The sequence below is a fragment of the Apiospora aurea genome (assembly GCF_038362705.1).
Source record: "Apiospora aurea strain CBS 24483 chromosome Unknown utg000005l_segment0_segment0, whole genome shotgun sequence".
Lineage (NCBI taxonomy): Eukaryota > Fungi > Ascomycota > Sordariomycetes > Amphisphaeriales > Apiosporaceae > Apiospora > Apiospora aurea.
The window spans coordinates 6494302-6514510 of record NW_027117392.1 but is presented as its reverse complement, the minus strand read 5'-3'; the positions used below and the strand labels follow the sequence as shown (position 1 = coordinate 6514510).

Genomic DNA, 20209 nt, shown 5'->3' with positions numbered 1-20209 from the left:
AAGTAGCATTCTCCATGTTGATTAGTAACTCTCGTCATAAAGGCGTCCTGCGCCTGTCCATCCGTACCTGACCGATGGGACAATACGGACACCAGCCATTGATATCATACATCTCTAGCTGGTACAGCTGTTTCAACTCCTCAGTGTTGCGCTGTGTACGAACATCAAAGTATGTTAGTAATATGATACGTATGTTCAATCCCCAGCCTTCCAGGGCTAGGTTCAATTTGAAACTGATGGATTGATTTTGTTGATATACCACGGACTAGCCCAGCCAAGGAGGTCCCCTGACATTGCTCGACGAACCTCGTATCGCCAGTCCCTTGGCCAAGCAACACGGGCTCAGGAAATGGAAGCCGACCTTCCGGGACGTGCTTCAAACCGCTAGGTAGATGATAAACATTGCCCTCTGCGTCCCTGGGGCACCGAGCAGCGGCAAAGGTGTTGGAGAAGGAGGGTGGCATATCGTCTCTTGATGATGATATATGTGTATCGACTCTCGAAGGACCTCGTGTTTACTCACTGTCTGATATAGATCCAGTGAGCCTCCAGATGACTTGATGTCACCCATCACCACTTTCTTCACGTAGACCAAAAATACACTATTTTGTAATAGCTTCTTCTTCGTTCACCAAATCCAAAAGATGGACCATAGACACTCGGCGCCGATGACTATGCTTCCGAGCTACCAGTCAACCCGCCACAACACATTCACTTCACACGACGCCCCCGAGCCCAACGGACAACACCCTCATAACGAACCGTGGACGATCGAGATGAGGGAATGGGGCCGCAACGGCCCCGTTCGACAACTCCCCTCCAAGGAAGACGACATTTGGTGGTCGGTGAAGGGGCATGCGGGCTCTTCCAGAGGAAGCAGCGACTCCATCGTCAACAAGACACCAGACGACCCAAATCTTGTAAGTAATAACACTTCACGAATTCGGGCGCTGCCACAAACGTGAACCGCGTATCCATCTTTAACAACATGGAATGCGGCCAAGTACTAACAAACCATCACCAAAGGTAACATGGGACAGCCCTACCGACCCCCAAAACCCCCAATCCTGGTCCATGGCCCGCAAGTACGGCCAGTCCCTCATCCTGGGCCTCTTCCTCTTCATCGGCAGCTTCTCTTCCACCATGGTCGCGCCCGCGCTGGACCTGATCGGCGCCGACTTGAACATCCCCGCGGGCCCCGAGCGGACGCTCGTCCTGTCCGTCTCGCTGTTCGCAGGCGCCGTCGCGCCCATGTTCTGGGCGCCCCTCATCGAGGTCTACGGCCGGATCCCGATCATGGTCTACCCGCACTTCCTGCAGCTGATCTTCAACACGGCGTGCGGGTTCGCGCAGGCGGGGCCACAGATGAACGTGTTTCGGTTCCTGGCCGCGGTGGGGTCGAGTCCGCCGGGTATCGTAAGTTGCTTGAACCCCCCCCTTTTTTTTTCTTATCTGGCTCATAAGCTGATATTGTGCCGCCAAAGATCGCTCCAGGACTCACCGCCGACATGTACCCCGCCAGCCAAGGCGGCCTGGGCGACACGATGCACTCTATGCTCCCCTTCGTCGGCACCGCGCTGGGCCCCGTCGTCGGCGCCCAGATCGCCCAGACCGGCCAGTGGCGCTGGATCTTCTGGTCGACCTCCTTCCTCAGCGTCCTCGCCATCTTCCTCGGGCTCGTCGTGCTGCGCGAGACCTCGCACGCCGTGATCCTGGGCCGCCGGGCCGCCAAGCTCAGAAAAGAGACGGGCAACCCCCGGCTGCACTCGCAGTACCACCGCCCGGACCTGCCGTTCGCCGCGCTGTTCCGGAAGCGGCTGGCGCTGCCGTTCCTCATGCTGGCCACGCACCCGATCGTGCAGCTGCCGTTCCTCTACAGGGCGTACCTGTTCGGCCTCGTCGCGCTCATCATTTCGACGTTTGAGCAGGTATGGGAAGATGGCTATGGGATGGACAAGAGCACGGCCAGTTTCAACTACTTCGCCCTCATGGCCGGCTTCATCATCGGGCTGCAGCTCAGCCATCATTTCATTGACGGGGTATGTTTACTCCTTTATCTATCCAACTTGCCTGGGCTTGGGGTTGCATGTAATTCCTGTACGGGGGAAAAGAAGAAGAAGGAGAAGAAGCAGCTAACGTATGTTCTCCAGACCTCCGCCTACTTCCGCAAGAAAACCGGCCGCGAGCACATCCCCGAATGGCGCATCCCCCCCCAGCGCCGCCACCGCCCTCCTCGTGCCCACCGGCCTCCTCCTCTACGGCTGGACGGCCGAGGCCCGGCTGCACTGGTCCCTGCCCGACCTGGGCATCATCCTGCTCGGGATCGGGTCGATCCTCGGCTTCTTCAGCATGCAGCCCTACGTGACGGACTCGTGCGGGCCCGAGTACGCGTCGAGCGCGCACTCGGTCGGCCAGCTGCTCCGGGGCCTCTGCGAGTTCGCCTTCCCCCTATTTGGGCCGCCCCTTTACCGAGGGCTCGGGCTCGGCGTGGGCAACACGATTTTGGCGCTGCTCACGCTCGCGATCGGGGTGCCGATCCCCATGGTCTTCTGGTTCTTTGGCGAGAGCATCCGCGGCCGCAGCAGGTCCGGCTTCCCCGTCTGGCCAAGCACGCGGCAGACCTCGGGATGATGATGGAGGCGGTTTCGGCGGTGCGAAATGCCTACATGGGTGGCGGGTGTGCTCGCCCCGGCAGATCTTGGCCGTGAATGGCAAGGGTTGCGATTGACGCTGCCAGGGGATCGGGGGATCTGGATCAAACAGACTTGGACCCCGGCACATACCATTCATTGTATTATTACGTCATATATCATTTCTCTTTGTATTATATGGGGAGGCAGTGGAAGTGGAGGAGCATGGGTAGTGCCGTTGGTTTTTTTCTTTTTCTTTTCTCGGCTTCTTTGTTGGTTTCCGATTCGCTTGGGCTCTGCAGGCCAGGCCAGGCAAGATAGAAAATCAAATCAGCATTTTAGATGAGGGTCACACCATTACAGTATGATACCCCGGATTATATAAGGCTCCATGATAATGAGCAGGGTAGTTGAACCCCTCGAAAATTCCCCGAGATCGACACGAGCCCCGGGAAGCTTGGGTGCCTTGGAGACATGAGACGCCCATGCACCATTACATCTGCGCGCGCATGTGGTAGAGGATAGCAAGCTGTCATATCCCGCCCATCATATCTCACATCCCCCCCTACATATGTAACACGCCGCCCAGCCTTTCGTCCGACTGCCCTGATGACTACCGAAGCACTCGATGTTACTGCCACGTGCACTGCCACCACCACCGTTACATCGCGCCATCGTAGCACCATCATGGAAGTGACATGTCCGATTCCGCCGTTTCACGCCGTGCCATAGTCATTACATCGACCGCACCGAGTGAGTACCTGACGTTCTGGAATCTTGAGAATCTTGTCCGCACCTTGGCTGCACTCCTAACCGTCACAGGTGTTCGCTAGAGGCGCCCGCTCACCCACGCCGAGTTTGCTTGGATCTGCTTCTTCTTCTCCTGACTGACGGCAGATGGGCTGAGCGTCTGCCGCATATGCGGCTTGGGGATGGTGAATGAAGGGGATGAGATACATGATCCAGGCCACTTGGCGCCGAGATCTTCTCACTGTCCTGACAGGTTGAAGCCTGCACACGTATAGGTATTAAAGCATCATCGCTCCGGACAGTTGGTGTAAGTCAATCTGAAAATGAATGCATTATTATCTAGTATGATCAGGAATCCTACCTAGTTTCAGATAGTATCATGGAAAGCCTATCGACTGACACGAGCCAGATCAGGGAATGGCAGTCCATCGTCACCCTCATCGCCTTCTTCCTCGCCAGTAAGTAGCCCCTTGATAGCCGCCTCCAGTCGCTACTAACCAATCTTCTTCACCGTAGACGTCGCCGTGCTCTTCCCCTTCCACATCCCCCTCCCCATCCCCCGCATCCTCTGGAACGCCATCCTCGGCGCCCTGGTCAAACTCCGCATCATCCCCCAGCGGCAGCAGTCCCAACAATCACAAGCAGATGCAAGCCCCAACCATCATGAAGCGGGCGGCTTCTTCCGCCTCACCCCCGTCCCCGTCAACATGATCACCGCCCCCCTGATTGCCGACCTCTTCCTCCTCGCCACTCTATCGATAGGCCGCCCCGAAGTCCGCAACGGCATCCTCGGCGCCAACGGCATCGACCCCGTCGACGTCATGCTCTTCTTCCTCACGCTGGCCTACATCGCCCTCTCCCTCGACGCTTCGGGCCTAATCCGCCACCTGGCCTGCCGCGTGCTCCGGGCCAGCCGGTCCGGCCGGAGGCTCTACTTTTACCTGTACGGCTTCTTCTTCGCGCTGACGACGTGCATCGGCAACGACCCCATCATCCTCTCGGGCACGCCCTTCCTCGCGTACATCACGCGCGTCTCCAACATCGAGCACCCGGGCGCCGCGTGGATCTACTCCCAGTTCGCCGTCGCCAACATCGCCTCCGCGATCCTCGTGTCGTCCAACCCGACCAACCTGGTGCTGACCGCGGCCTTCGGCATCCGCTTCATCGACTACACGGCCAACGTCATCATGCCCGTCCTGTTCACGGTGGTCCTCCTCTTCCCCTTCCTGCTCTTCGTCGTCTTCCGCGACCGCAGCTTCATCCCCCGCACCATCGAGATGCAGAAGCTCGAACGGCCCGAGGGCGAGGGCCGCGACGAGGAGGCGTCCCCGGTGAACCCCAACATCCCCTATGCCGCCCATCTCGGCGACGACCAACAGGGCCTCCGCGAAGTCCTGAACCCCTACCTCGACAAAAAGTCCGCCATCTTCGCCGCCCTCATCATGGCCGCCACGCTCATCACGGTGCTGGCCCTCAACGCGTCCACGGGGGGCGAGGTGCCCGTGTACTGGGTCACGCTGCCCGCGGCCGTCGTCATGTTCGGCTGGGATGTCATCTTCGGCTGGCTGAACCGGCACGAGACACGCGAGCTGGCGCGCCGGGGCAGGCGGGAGGCGGAACGGGCGGAAGTAGCGCAGGATATCGTCGCAGAGAGGCGTCGCGAGCGGGAGCGCGAAGAGCAACTCCAGAGTGAGAAGTCGGAGCAGCTTCCGAGGCGGCGTCAGGCTCCTGTGGTCTCGCCCACCAGTGCCGAACTAGAACCCTCCTCTGACACCGACGAAATCCGCCCCGCGCCGACGCCTCCCGTGCCCCAACCATCCTCCGACGACGAGAAGAGCAGCGCGGACACGGACCTAGAGCGCCAAGTCTCCCACCACCTCCAACCCCGCCACTCTCGCCAACAGCCCCCAGACCCGACCACGCTCACCTCCCTCCTCCGCGACGCGCAAGCCTGGTCCCGGGCGACGTTCCCGACGGCCACGACCGTGCTCTCGCTCCTCCCGTTTCCGTTAGTGCCCTTCGCCTTCGCCATGTTCGTGCTGGTGGAGGCGCTCGTCACCAAGGGGTGGGTGCCCGTCTTCGCTTACGGGTGGCACCACTGGGTCAACAAGACGGGGACCGTGGGCGCCGTTGGCGGCATGGGGTTCGTTTCCGTGGTCCTCTGCAACGTGAGCCTGTCTCCTTTCCTATCCTGCCCCATTTTCTATCCTGCCCCTACCCATTCAAAAAGGCCTAGTAGACTGGCCCAACTTGGCTGATCCTCCCCACAGTTCTCCGGCACCAACATCGGCACCACCATCCTCCTCTGCCGCATCCTGCAGACCTGGCGCCAGCTCCACCTCGACGCGGGCACGCCCATCAGCGACCGCACCTTCTGGGCCGCCGTCTACAGCGCGGCCCTGGGCGTCAACTACGGCGCCTTCAGCGCCGCCTTCAGCGCCTCGCTCGCCGGCCTCTTGTGGCGCGACATCCTCGCCAAGAAGGGCATCCTCTTAAAGAGGACCGAGTTTCTCCGGGCCAACGTGCCCATCGTCTCCGTCGCCACGGCCGTCGGCCTGGCCGTGCTCGTCGGGGAGGTTTACCTGGTCCGGGGCGAGCAGCCGTACGTGCTGAGGGAGTGAGGGAGTGAGGGAGGGAGAATGGGACTACTGACTGAAAGGTAGGCAAGGTAGCATTCGTTCCGGGGAGTCGACGGATGGCGGAGAAAGGGGGTAGGTGTTCCTGCAAGGTTGAGGGGTCCGTTGGGCGCCTCGATGAGGTTGGGCTTTTTCGTCGGCATTGCCTAGGTACTGCAGCAGTCAGGGTCAGGCAGTAGTGGCCGTTCCACCATAGAATTTCACATGTACACTCACGAGCAACTAACTGCATCTCGATCTCTCATTACTAAATCTAGGCCGGTACGTGTATCTTCCGTGAACACGTGGCGTGAGATGGGGCGTCTCGCGTCGTCCGGCCCGCTGCATTGCCTGCCCAACGGCAGATGTTTATTCGGAGGCTTGGAGGAGGGGCTCTCCCCCCAAAAAAGGAAAAAAAGGAGGGGGGGAACGCCCACCAAGACACGCCCGCAGAACCCAACCCGCACTCCATAAGACGGCCAAATCGACAGGACAGAAGCAAAGAAGGCCATTAAGTAACTGTGATGTACATACATATTATGTTGAATGCGGGAAGCCATTGTGGCTTCGATCTATTATGAGTACCCGGTTTCCTATATGCCTAATAAGTCTCTCGAGAGCGCATTTGCTGTATCTGATGAGCCCAATGCCTCCAAATCTTGTTTATCCCTTGGGTATCGATGTTTTTCCGTACCCGCCCATCCCGCAATATTTCCAAACCCAAAAACATGGAGAACATCAAATCCTTCACCCATCTCTAGCCTGAGTAGTGGGCTCTAGCCAACCTGCTGGGTAGTGCGCGAGCCCACAAGCGCACCAGTCATCCCATGAGGAGTCCAATGTGGGAAGACATCAACATGAGGCCAGTGAGCGGGCGGTGGGCCGACCCCACGAGGGGCAGTGTCTCACAGATCACCAGTTCACCGTCCCGAGCCCCAGTACTGACTGGATAACAGCATAAGCACGTTGGTTGGATAGAACATAATTGTTGCTAGTAAGCGCGACAGCAATCTAGTCCAACTAGAACAAAGGCCATCCATCCGTGATCTCGAGTCAGCTATCATCAAAACGCCAGTTGTCTCCCGTTCTATCGATCCCAACTCCTGCAGGTGCGCCAAACTCTTGGGCCACCCAATGCCACGCCACCACGCAGAGCTGACAATCTCGCACTTCTTCGCGACGCCAAATGACCCAGACAGTAGAGAGGTGAAGCATTATGCATTATAAAAGAAACACCCCCGGTGGTCTGGTATTCGTATGAAGTCATCAGATATGTACCCGTCCAATGGCTCCCTCCCGTGAGACCAGTCGTGGATTGCCAAGTGCCTGAACGCCGTTTGCCAAAAATTCAGAAATGTCCCCGTGACCTCCCCCCGTTTTTGTTTTCCCCTTCGCTACGTGTGCTGCTTAAAGGACAATGACGCAACTGGATATTGCCGTTGCGATGCTGCCGAAGCCTTGAACGCCTTGCCGAAGAAAATGCAATCAAAACAACTCCGTACCAGTCATGGTATAAAAGGATGAAAATGACAAGGTGAGAACGATCGGGTCCGGTGCTCCGTCAAAAGAGGGACGGGCCGACCCTTCCTATTGTCGAGTTATGCGAGGCCCCTTCCTATCGGTAGCCTCGGTGTGTATGTGAATGTTTTTGTGTTTCTGTGTTTTCGTGTGTGTATGAGTAGAGATGGTGCAGTGGGCCTCACCCACGAATCGCTGTCGCAGCGTGAGCCTCGGGCGAAAATGGGAAGCGGTCTGACATTTGCTGTGCATGGTGGAATGGGACTGCATTAAAACCAAGCCCGCCCGACGACGATGACGTACCGGCTAGAGGAGACAAGGTTCCGGAGAGCGAGGCCGGCGGGCTCGATGATTGACGCGGAGCAGAAGGTAGGCCGTTCAATGGCGACTCGGCCGGTGAAGCCCCAATAGCCATGTGCGTGTTGGAAAAGTAGGGGTTCAGGTTCTGGTGGATGGCATAGCGCAGGGCGCCATGCTGAGTCTTGTCCATCATCGGGCTGCTGGCCATGCTGGAATCCGAGCTCTGGTTGACCACGGAGTCATCGCCGACACCGTCAAATCGAGCGTTGCGCAGAGTTCCGTCCTTCAACTGAGGGCTGGACTGCTTCGAGCCATTGAACTGAAACATGCCTCATGTTAGTTCGATGTCTTTCATCTTGGGAGCGGCGTGAATCCGTGGGGAGCAGGGTACCCATTAGGCTACAGGATGTCCAGGAGTACGTACAAAGCAGTATTTGTTAACAATTTCCTCATACGAGGCCGAGGCGATGGTCGCAGATGCCGGAGATCCAGGAGGGCCAGAGAGCTGGGCGGGAGTAGGGCCGGACGGTGCGACTTGCTTGACCTGGGAAGGCGGAGCTTGGACGGTCGAGTTGGCCATCTGGGTCTGGATGGGCGGGCCGAATGAAAGCTTCCTGTGAGGCTTCATATAGAGGCCATCACTGCGTGGGCTGCCACGCGGGCTTCCACCGGAGCTCTTCTGGGCCTGCTTGGCCGCATCCAACGAAGCACCAAAGTCATACCGGTTGGCAAATGCAAGGCCACTAGGCGCCGACAGCTTGTTGGCCAAGTTGTCGCTCGGCAGGCTGGTCGTAGACTTGGAGCTCCTCTTGAGACGGATCGGGGCACTGTCCTCGCCCAGGAACTCATGGATAGGGCCATCGTCCCACATTTTGTGCTCGCTGCTGAACTCGTCAAACACGCCGGTAGGCAGAGACTTGGGTCTCGGGGCTGTCGACGGGCTTGAGCGGCGGTTGCTGCGCGGCAGGGAATGGGACGGTCGGGAATTGGCACCCTGGAAGTTCCTCTTGCCGTTCTGGGGTAGCATCTTCTTGCGGAAGTCAATCTGGAAGTTCAAGTCGGCGTTGTTGTCCCAGTACTCCCGGCCGTTAACATTATAACGCACGCAGAAGTAGAGCGTCTTGGCCTCGAGATTAGCAAAGTCGGAGAGCTTGATGGTGAACTGGAAGCGGTCGTGGCCGGCCTCCGTTTCCCTGGGTCGGATCTCGTGGCTGTACTCGGCCCCCACTTCGGACGTCGTTTTCCAGTAGTCGAAAGTGAAGCGGCAGACGACCGACTTCTGGAACGCCAAATTGGCCACCGCAATGGAACCAAGTAGCGACTTTTGATCGGGCGACATCCAGATTCGCTCCACTCGGATGGGCATGGCTTTCCGTAGCGGGGTCTCGACAGGGAAGTTCTGGATGACGACTTCCCACTCGAAAGGAGGTGTCCGCGTGGCCGACTTGTCCGTGTTGAAGGGGTACTCGGTGTCGCTTTCGTAGTTGTCTGCAGGCGACGATCCAGCACTGACGGCGAGCGGACGATCGACTTGTAGGAAGTGCCGCACGTGCTCCAGGTGGGAATCGAAGTGGACGGCCTTGGAGAAGGTGGGGGTGCCGGGCATACTAGACGGTCGTCGTTGTGAGGCGGGCCTCAACGCTGGCCGTACAAGCTCGCCCGACTTCTTCCGCACCATTTGGGGCTTTTGCGGAGGGTCGTCCATCTCCGAGTCCTCTTCCGACGCGGTGGGTGTGGCATCTGCAGACTTGGAGACGAAGATGTTAGGTTCTGTGTTAGAGCGCATGTGAGAGACGCGTCGGTGGCCTGGCGGAGCTTTGTGGTGCTGGGCTCCCTCGGTCATCTCCTCGATCTGCGAGGGGAGAACCAGCAGGTCGCCCGGAGAAGAAGTCCGGTCGGGAGAGCTTTCTCGGTGTTGCGGGATGGCACTGATAGCATCCTGCAGCTCCCGCAAGTTCTCGATTTCCCGACCACGGGCATCGTCTCCGCCAGCCCCTTCATCTTCGCTGGAGGTTTGGGAATCAGGCGGCGAGATGATGGCACCGGCAGGCATAGACCGACCATCTGTGACTGGAGGTGGGGACTGCCGTACCGGTCCAGCATTGAACTGTGCTGCGGCGGTCGCTATCGCGGCCGCGTCCGCCATTCCCTTCAAGTCATCCGAGGTCCCGGGTGGTGTAATATCCGGCGTCGATCCATTGGCGGAGTGGGTGGATGCTGCTCCTGCTCCAGCACTCACCGAGGGTGTACGTCTGTGTTTAGTCAAATACGAGGCAGAGCGAGGCAGCGAAGGCCTCGACTGGGCGCTCGGCGAGGTGGGGCTTGTTCCATGGATGGAGGACCTCCGACTGACGGTTGGCGATGTGGGAGCTGAGGACGCAGGAGAGCGGTAGGAGGGGGGCGTGTAAGGCATTCCCGCTGTGGAGGGGTGCCGAGGCAGAGAAGAAGGTAGTGGGTTGATGGGCGGGAGGCGGTTGTCCGACGTAAGACTGGTGTTGTTCTTGGGGCTTTGCCTGATGGGAAGCAGACAAGGAAACAGCTTTCTCCAGGTCTCGAACCAATGATCGATGGGAGATGCGTGAGTAGCACCTTCTGTTAAAGCGATCGCGGGGCACTCGCAATGGCCGGCGGCTGTGAAGGAAGGGTTGATCAGCATTCTCGCTCAGCAGAACAAGTAGTAGTAATAGAGGCGATGACGCATAAGTCCATGATCCAAACAGGCAGAAGAATGTGTTTTCCCCACACGAACCCCCAAAAGCAGCAAGCAGATCGTTTCCCAGATGGGGGCAATTGGCTTCAACCCCCCATCAAACATCCGGGAGAGCTGGCAGGCGGCGGGTTTTCATGTATTTATAAGAACATCTGAATCCGGGGAAAAGCGTGGTTTGTGGAATGCAAATGGGTAATTGGTATGGGGTTAGGCCAGGTGACATGTTGCAGACGTGCGGCGTTGTCAGAGGTAACAGGACTCAGGAATGGACTGTGGCCACTGCTTCGACCGTTGCGCCCATGTCTTGCATTGGACATCCCGAAACGGCAATTCTCATCGTCAGGATTCAACCCGTCCGCGGCGTTTGCTGTGATGTCGAACCAGGTGGTGCTGTGGCTGCTGGGGAATCGGGGCTTTGGGATCCAAAGGCAAGGGACGTAGGGAGTGCGGGAGACTTACAATCGAATCTGATGATAACGTAAAAACGTGCGGGCAAACTGCCGTAGGATACGCAGTGGTTGCCGGCTAGGTGAAGCGGATAGGTAAGTCTCTCGAAGGGACAAGGGAGATGGCAGAGGCAATATTCCAGCAACAATGCAGATACGATCCCAAGCAGCCCAAGAGGAGCGAGAGTGCTGGCAAGTTGTCTGGGAATGCAGACAAGAGCCGGGCAAGAAGGTAGGCGAGAAAAACTAGGTCTGTCGTACGAACTTTTCTGAGTGAGCAAGTTCGTTATATGTCCCCAAAACTGTGCCGGACGAAACAGAAAGTGAGAAGATAAAAGGGTCGAAGAGCCCCAGGATCTCTAAGGCCGGGCTGCTGCTATGCAAGAAAGCAGAATCGACTCGTTCGCTGATGCTCCGGACATGTATGCCGTCGAAGTGAATCGGCAGGCGATGTGGTCGATCAGGAAGCAGGAGGAGCTAGAGAGGGGGACAATGAAGGACGGTCAAGATCAGGAGTCTGGGCACAGGCCGAGGGGGGCTCTTGATTTTTTTTGGGGCTGGCTTCGAAGAGATTGCGTCGGAGCCGTTATCCTTTGTCTAACCTTAATAAAATCTTTTCTATGTTGGCGTGCTTGCACTTCCTTTCTTCTGAGCCACAATCCAAAAAGATTTAGAGGCTCAAAAGTAGTCCAACCGGGAAAACCAAATCAATGAGTCCACGGCGGAATGGGAGGCGATGGTTGCAGCAGGGCAGCAACACCAATGGCGGCGACGACGAGACGGGGAGAGTCTGGTCGAAGTGTCGTAAGGTCGATGAGCCGACCCAAGGGTTGGTTGTTGTGTTGTAGAATGGGGTGGGCAATCGGTCCGTTCTCCAGGTTTTTCCTTTCTCGGTCCTTTCTCTCTCTTCTCTCTCCAGATTAAAAAAAACAAGACACACGGTTCTCTCTCGGGGTCTCGGTCTTCTGGGACGGTGCGGCTAAGGTGTCGGGGAACCTTGAGGATGAGAGGGCAAAGCAAGACCACACACAAGCTTGAAGGGTTATCTAGTGAAGATGTGACAATCTTCAAGATAGTCCACGACAATGAGAGACGCTGCTGTTCTCTGGGGATGTGGTGGGATTAGAGGGATGTTGCAAAAAGCAGCTGGGGATGGAGGAGGAGGATAAGAGGGTGGGTTGGCAGGTCGAGGGCTAGTTTAATAATGGTTGGGGCAGAGATACGAGTTGGTTTTGAATGAATGGGCCACCCCCCGTCTCGCTCGTCTTGTCTTTTGGCAAGGTGCAAGGTGCAAGGTGCAAGGGGATGGGGTCTGGTCAAAAAAGACTGATAGGACTGAATGCCTGCTGCAGGGAAAGGGTAGAGAGAGAGAGCGCGAGCGGAAAATACATCAAATGGTACACCCCGGTGAGCGAAAATTGATTTTATCGTTACGATGGGGTGGTGTTCCTGCAAGTACCGGCCCAAGTCACTGACACACTGGAGCACCTGCGCTGCACTACCTGGGCTGGGGGGCGGGCATACATACAGCACCAAGCGAATTAGGGAGGGAGGGCGCTAAGGACCTAGGGCGTTAGCAGCTGTTGCAGTGCAGTGGTACGGCGGCGGTAGTGTACTTGTTAGTTGCAGCTCGCGTCCAAGACCAAGGCCAAGGAGGGTATGAGTGAGCGAACATGGGTGTGCCCACAGACTGCTGCAGACTGCAGACTCTGTGCAGAATGGGTCGACTTTCGTTTTCTCAAGGGATGGATGCGTGAATGAAGGGATGCGACGGGATGGGATGGATGGGGATGGGGGTGGGCCTGGAGCAGAAACTGGAGATGCTTGCTGCCTGTCTCTGCCTGCCTCTGCCTCTACCTACTATTGCTGCCACTGCTGCTGCTGCTGCAGTGCAGTGAGTGCCCCAGCTGGCTGCTACAGTACTGCGGGAGAGCCACTGAAAGGAGTTCAGTTCAAGGAGGAGCCTGGGTACAAGCCAACCGTACTGCTGCTGTAATTGTGTCTGACCAGGGCCAGGGCCGCGACTGGGGTACTGGGGGTTTTTTTTTTTTTTTTTCTGGCTGGGGGTGGGTGGAAAAAAAAGCAGAGTTGAGCAGCTTCGAGCGCGCCCAGGAGGTCCCACTATCTCCCACCCCAGCCAGCCGTGTATTTGGCCACGCCATCGACACTGTATACCTGAGTGGATGGCGTTGACCGGTTTACCCTACATCCAGCATCCAGCGAGCCAACGCTTATTACGCTACCGCTGACGGGTTTACGGCTACCAGAGATGCTATCTCCTTTTTCCACGGCGATGGATACGTTACGTAGTTAGCATCCTTAACAGGTTCCCTGGTCTGGTTGGCACAGCGAGGCTTTCCCTCCGTTTGCCGTGGATCTTGGTTTTGTGGCAGGTCGGGTAAAGTATCGAGTCCCCATCGTGAAAAAGAAGCCCGGCCGGGAACAGGAGACAGGCATGGTGGCGGTAGAATATTATGCGAGAACGGAACAGAAGCGAGGCGCAGTGGCTTTACTCTGCTACGGCAGCGGACCTTTTCGCCCTGTTCGAGAATTGCCAATGGATTGATGGATTGATGGACTGATTGACTGCAACGCACGCACGGATTTGATCGTTTAATCTCACCTTTCTCTCGTCATTCACCAGGCCAAGCTAAGCCTACACCGGCAAGATACCCTACAGCGTTAGCCTGCGATGCAACGCAGAAATTCATCAACAAATCTCCTGGGCTTGTCCGTCTGTCTGGTCTGATATCGCCGCTGTGTTTCGAAAGAGGCCAGTGACAACCTTGCCTCTGGTTCTTCAATCGTCCTTACCTGTCTAGCTCCCTTTGCTGGCCCCAGCATCCAGCTCCTCTCTTTACCCTCTACCGATGTCAAACCCAAAGAAAAACCATAACCCTGTGCACTGTTGTAACGAGCGCCCGGGCCTTGGAATGGAGCAGACGGGACACTGAGCCTCATCAAGAATTTCTAGCCCGCATCGCTCATCACTTCGCTACTATCCTCGAAACATGTGGTCCAGGGGAAGGGAGGCATCAGGTTCCTTTCGCTCATCTGGTCGTAGTAGTAGTTGCCAAGTAGGTATTACCAACAACGTGGTCTGCTTCGCCTCCTGCGAACCTACGCATCAATAGCAGGAAACTCTGTCAACTGATCGTATGCGAAAAAAAAGCGCATTTGGTAGGTATTTATTTTATCTGAACCATCAAGATATCGACTTGCGTCGTGTCGTATATGCGTACGTACGTATGTGTAGGTACGTATTTGCGCGCGGGCAGTTCTGCGACGCAATGCAGCCGGGTGGGTATGCTTATGGGTTTGAATTATGAAGTAGAGACGGGCGGACGGACTGGGCATCAAAATGGAGTCTTGAGATTTTTTATCTTGTCTCTTGTCTCTGGGTCTGTCTTGTTGTCTCTCTCCATTCCCCATCGATATCGTGCCATTCGTCGAATCGCTAGCCTGCCCGTGCTCTTTCTTTCGGTGGATATGGGTTTGCAGATACCAGACAAGAGAGTGAATGGGCCAGAAAGAGGGCCGCGGAGAGCGTACTAAATCTACCAGCTGGCCGTACAGGGGATGCCCCAGCGGCCTACTAATATGCTATTATTTGGCGGGGGTGTTTTTTTATTGACCCAGCTGCACGACACGCGCGATGATGACGTCGTGGTACAACAAGGAATGGCGCCAGTCTCAGTCTGCCCCGGCGAAGGGAAAGGCCCCATTGGAGCGCACGATGGCTTCGTTTCGACTTGCACCAGTCAGATCTATTACCTGCCGTATGGGCATTGGGCAATTGGTGCCCCCATAGGTTAGGTAATTTGACAGCCGCCAATAACAGGATAACAACGATTTTTAAGGAACAGTCCAAGTATTGCCCCCCTGCCGACGATCCCCGTTTAGCGAGGGGGAGGGCTCCAATTTCGCATGGCACTTTCCAATCGAATCAATGGCGCCATATGCCTCAATCTGCAATCCCGAGCCGGGCTTCACTGACAGGTCTTGGACGACGACAGAGTCCTATATCAAAATGCACATAATATGACACTGCGTAACACGATGATCACAGTACGCCACGCCGTTCAGCATGATACAATCCTGATGATCGCTATCGTGAACGTCAGCTTCGCCGCGTTCGTGCTTCTTCTTCTTATCTGAGGCGGCGACAAATGGTAGTAGCCAAGGCCAGCGGCACACACTGTGTGATGAATAAATTCGCCAGTTTATATGTCTCCCTCGGTTTTGCCTTCATCGCAGAATCGTCTGATGCAATGTCAATGTCAATCCGTCTTGTATATGGTTAGAGTTTCAACAGCTCTGCCTCGCCAATATGCATTCCGCCAAGAAACCTTTCCTTCATATTCATGTCATGGGCCGATGCAGAGCCGTCTATCTGTCACTCCTCCTGGCGAATCTGTCGCTATTCTCGTCCGTTGCCGTTCCCGACTCCCATTCTCCCACCTCCCACCTCTGCCAAATGGCTCGCTTCAGCTAATCCACCATGCCAGTCCGTATTCGTCCCAAACCTCTCTATTCGCCGAATGCGGGCTACCCAATCTTCAAACAGCCTGCGTTAAAAGGAGATACTGTTAGTCACGGCTTCGGCCGTGTGCGGCGAAGCTGCTGCTTGTCGTCTAATTGGCGTCGCTAGGTGGCGAGACAGCGGAAGGAAAGCCTAATCCGTGAAAGCTTCAAGCCCCCGCCGCTACGATCTGGGTACATGTAGATGTAAGCGCCGAACATCGTCGGGTGTGCCATCCCCCCGGCTCGGAGAGGGGAGTCCCGACTCTCTTCTTCCTCCCCTCGGTGAACTAACCTTTCTGTCGACATTGGGGGTCCCTACATGTGGCTCGGCCAGTGATGAATGGATGGGAATCTGACCGTCCCCCGTACGTACATGCCATGCGATTCTGCACATTCGGCACTAACGGACGTGACCATCTGCGTACGACTACCTACATATCGCGCATCCAAGTTGTTCGACCCAGAACCTGTCCGGTATGTGTGAACCATGGGTGTTTTGAGTTTGCGCCAGGCCAGCCCATGCGCGCCGACTCTCAAACGTCGGTGCGCAGACGCCCGACACGAAACAACATCAGACGGAAGAGGATGAAGAGAAGAAAAGAGAATAAATCAACATGGCTAGGTGTGATACTGGGCATGTAGCTAGTATATTGCATCTGCTGCAGTATTGGCATTCCCATAAGCAAGTAGCGGCAGCAGCCAGATGCCATGTTTCCAATCCATCCCACACACAACATCGGGCTTGACCAGAAACGGCATCTTTTTCGTTGGCCAATATCAAACCCAAATCCCGTGACCGTCCCAACCAAGACATGAAACCCCCGCCTGTCGATAATTATGGCATTCTTGGGGCGAGATAGCATTCGTATCACCTGATGTTGGCGAGTCAGCTGTGCCTCATCCTCCGCTTCGACAACATAGCTGCCAGCAGTGAATTCTGAAATTGCTATCGAATTGCTATCGTGAAGATTGCGAGGTGCCATCGTGAAAAGGCAACAAGACATTGATTCCTCCTGGGTGGGGGATTAGCGTTTCCACTCCCCATGCAAATCATCACAATCACGCCAGACCGTCCGGCGAAGTACATAAGGTTGGAGAGAGGATATGGAGAGCATATGCAGCCAGAGAGCATTACTGCCTGTATCTGCTGCCAGGCATCCTACAGTACCCCGGCCGTCCGTCCAGGACCTGCCTGCTTGCCTGACTAACCGTGCAGTCGTTGGCCCAGGATTGTCAGTGCAGACTTGGCGGCGGGTGGAGTCAAGACTCGAGAGTACTCTAGCGCGCACACAATGTCTCGGGAGTCGGGACCTTTGCTCCAAACAAAACTCCAGACAGCACTCCAGAGTCTGCGAACTGGGCAATCCTGGAGCAAATGGAGTCCCACCGGGAGCTGTCTGTTATCGGCCAATGAGAGCTGGCGGTGGGTTGAGTAAGTACTGTATCTTATCGTCTCAGAATCCATGTCTGCCCATGGCCACACTATCGGGCAACACTCTCGCTCACTCGCTTACACTGGTACGATGGATGCACCATTACTCTGCGCTGGAAGACATCGACATCAATCACCCCGCGATGCCATGGCGACGGAGAACAATCTAGTCAAGCAGTGAGACTGACATTTCGGCGCCGCAGCCCCACCAGCGACAGAGGACCAAGACCAGTACATATCAAGCCCGCGCGGCGAAGCATTGCTCCTTTGAGACAGGACGACCTAAGCGAACCCACCGCCTGCTCGGCTGGCCCGCCATTCATTTTGACTTTCAGCTGGACTTATCGCCGAACGGGGGCGTTTCTATTTTGCTTGAGTAATAACATGTTAATTACTAAAGAGAAGGAGATGAGAGAGAAGGTTTCTGGCACACACACACACTGTTCCACCACACCACACCACGCCCCTTCCCGAGCCAAAAGACCGGTCTGGCAGAAAGCGAGCGAGCGACAGCGCCCGACTTTTCCTTCCCCGCCGACGCTTGGGCTATCTCGAAAACCAAATCCGCGATGCCGGAATGGCCATTGATAGCGCAACGGTCGGCGCTGATTCGCCAGATCCACGTACGCTCCGGCGGGTTGTGGCACTTACACCGACCCTTGCTCGGCCTCCAAGCCTCATCCCATCCTCAGGCCATGTCGGTGTCTGGTATCCATGGGACTAACCATTCTTGAATGAGAATTGAGCCACAAGTCAGTAAAGCATGAACTCGCGGGATATCTGACATGAGGCTCTCGTCAAGCCGTCTTCTTGTAGAGGTTCGTTTGCTTCCACGACTGCAAAGTGGTAAGCAGCCAACTGACAGATGATGGGCTGGCGTCATCTTCCCTCTTCGGGTAAAATGGGCAAGGCTGGCTGCGGATGACGTCTCCCCCGGATACGTCTCATCATGCCACTCATTCACTAAGTAATCTACACAATCAAGTAATATCACCCTTTTTTTTCTTCCTCTTCTCTCTCTCTCAAGCAGCAGCGAGCAGCATCCCGTATCGCCTCTCGCTCCGGATGCGGCGGTGTTCATTTCGAGACACACAACCATTTGCCGGGCGCCGATCCGCACCGGATTGGGTGGGTTGTCTAGACCACGCCGATTGTGCCCCTCCCTGGCAGTCAGGCCAAGCACAAGCACACCCCCTACCCTGCCCCCGTCGTCGTCCACCACCATATCCACTATCAGCAGCCTTCCCCCATGGGAGAGAGGCCACGGACAGAGGCCCCACCCATCACATTTTTAGTAATAGGAGCCCCAGCCCAGGCTGCCAGGAGCAGTAAAACGCCGCCGCATATGTACTGTCCTGTATGCATTTCCCGTCCCTGCTGCGGGTGGGCAGGGGAGAGAAGGAGATGCATACACAATAACGGCTCTCGAAAAGATGGATGGGTCATGTATTCTCGCTGAAATTTAACATGACATGACCAATATCAAACTGAAAACAGAGTCCTTCAGCCGTGCGACTGCAGGCCAAGTTTTGCGGTCGCGAAGAAAACCCCGTTATCAGCGCTGCGGTTCCGACACCGGCCAACCTTCTCGGGGTTTACAGGATAGGTAGGTAGGTGTGTGAGGTGCAGGCGATGATAGGCTGCCGCTGTTGATGAGACGATGGCGGCAGGGCAATTTCGACCTGCCAGGCCACAGGAACATGCACATGTAGGTAGATTGCCGTCTCGGAAGTCGATATCGTGCTGTTTGCATCATCGCAAGGGGGAAAAACAGGGTCTTTCCACACACGAGAATGAAGGGTCTCTTTTCTTCGCCATCTCCCCCTACCATGTCGTCCTTCCTCTCTCCCTATGAGAATGGTTGGCTTATGTACGGTCAATATATGTGTCTGCCAACATTCATTTACGGATTGCTACATCCGACTACATGCACGTATATACACGCTCGTCGCTGAGCGCCTAAGCCCGTTGTCGCAGTACTAGCACAATGCACACGCATATACAGGTAGATACAAGGCAAGGTACGACACCATCCGCCAACATTCAGTCCAGGACGACGACATGTTCGCTGAGATCGGCATGAATTGCTGCTGCAATACTTTTGCTAATCTGGAGGGGGAGAGATATATGCACGAGCCATCATACGAGTACATACAGCGAGACGCCAGATCACGAAACTGCGACACCGAAACGCATGCATGCATCCCACCTTCACCCACACTCACCCACTACACCACACCACACCAGCAAGCACGCACACAGCGCGCAACACACTTTGTTGGAGACGACCTCACATCATGAAGAAAAGCTGAGACAAAATGCCACGCAACGTAGAAATTGTTAGGCGACCTAGATGACAACAGATGATTTTCTCTTCTTTCCTGTTTCGCGGCCTACAGTACGTGTATTGTCTTACACCTCGGTTGCCACCATGCAAGTTAATGCAGTGTGGCATGGCCGAGCAGCCGCCTCGAAAATGCCGAAGGAGAATGAGAAGGGAAAAGCTGCGCGGCCAATCATGCCATAGTCGCACGATGAAAAGGGCAACATTTGGCCTAGACTTTGTTTGTACTCCCTTTTTTTATCGCCTTTTTTTTCTCTTTGCTTCTTGTACCACCCAAACCGTTGAACACGAGGGGTTCTTTGTCTGCTACTGCAAAACCTGTCTTGCCTAACCGCGCGACCGAAGCCCCCCGAAGCCACGGAGAGCGCCTAGATTTCCTTCGCGGGCTTCTAGAATCAAGAGAATCGAGCGAACAAGAAGATATGACATGAGATGGCACTTCCCAAGATGCAGAACTAGCTCTTGAGCTTACCGACCATCGCGATGTCTATGTATTGAAGAGCAACACTTGCATACTTGATACTTGGTTGCATGTCCTTGTTGCCAGTCAACTGCAGACTCCCCAGACCCGTGCTGTATCGAACAGGACGTAGAGGAAACAAAACGTACTGTATCCAGTTGCAGTCCAGGGCCGCTAAGGAAAAGAGAAGAAAAAAGAAAAGCACAGTGCGTGCGACCGAAGTTGAGCATTGGTCAAGCGATTGCATAAGACAAAGATCATATCGGAACTTATTATCGCCCAAGCATCTTGGCACTGGCCCAAGCTCCCTTTTTGGGTGCCGGATCCCTGTAGCTCGTCCTCGTTAGCCCCTCACCTCCCTGTCAACTCCGTTTTTTTTTTTCGTTGGTGGTGGTGGTGTGTGTGTGTGTGTGTGTGTGTGTGAGTCCTTCAATTGTTCCAGATAGGCTTCATTGGAATTGGCCTCACGTCGACGAAACC

The 20209-nt window shown here is 55.8% G+C and overlaps 3 protein-coding genes across 3 annotated transcripts; 2 read left to right on the top strand and 1 right to left on the bottom strand.

Annotated features, from left to right (window-relative positions):
* Positions 1–674: 674 nt before the first annotated feature.
* PG986_008501 (major facilitator superfamily transporter) lies at positions 675–2631 on the top strand (the record flags this gene model as incomplete). Its single annotated transcript, XM_066844723.1, has 5 exons — positions 675–920; positions 1027–1416; positions 1485–2039; positions 2112–2137; positions 2217–2631. 5 exons carry the CDS (start codon positions 675–677, stop codon positions 2629–2631), a joined length of 1632 nt encoding a protein of 543 aa, XP_066700835.1.
* A 1128-nt stretch (positions 2632–3759) lies between these two features.
* Positions 3760–6001, top strand: PG986_008500 (uncharacterized protein; the record flags this gene model as incomplete). The annotated part of the gene is made up of 3 exons (XM_066844722.1): positions 3760–3838; positions 3897–5548; positions 5651–6001. 3 exons carry the CDS (start codon positions 3760–3762, stop codon positions 5999–6001), a joined length of 2082 nt encoding a protein of 693 aa, XP_066700834.1.
* A 1693-nt stretch (positions 6002–7694) lies between these two features.
* PG986_008499 (uncharacterized protein) lies at positions 7695–10469 on the bottom strand (the record flags this gene model as incomplete). Its single annotated transcript, XM_066844721.1, has 2 exons — positions 7695–8132; positions 8238–10469. 2 exons carry the CDS (start codon positions 10467–10469, stop codon positions 7695–7697), a joined length of 2670 nt encoding a protein of 889 aa, XP_066700833.1.
* Positions 10470–20209: the final 9740 nt, after the last annotated feature.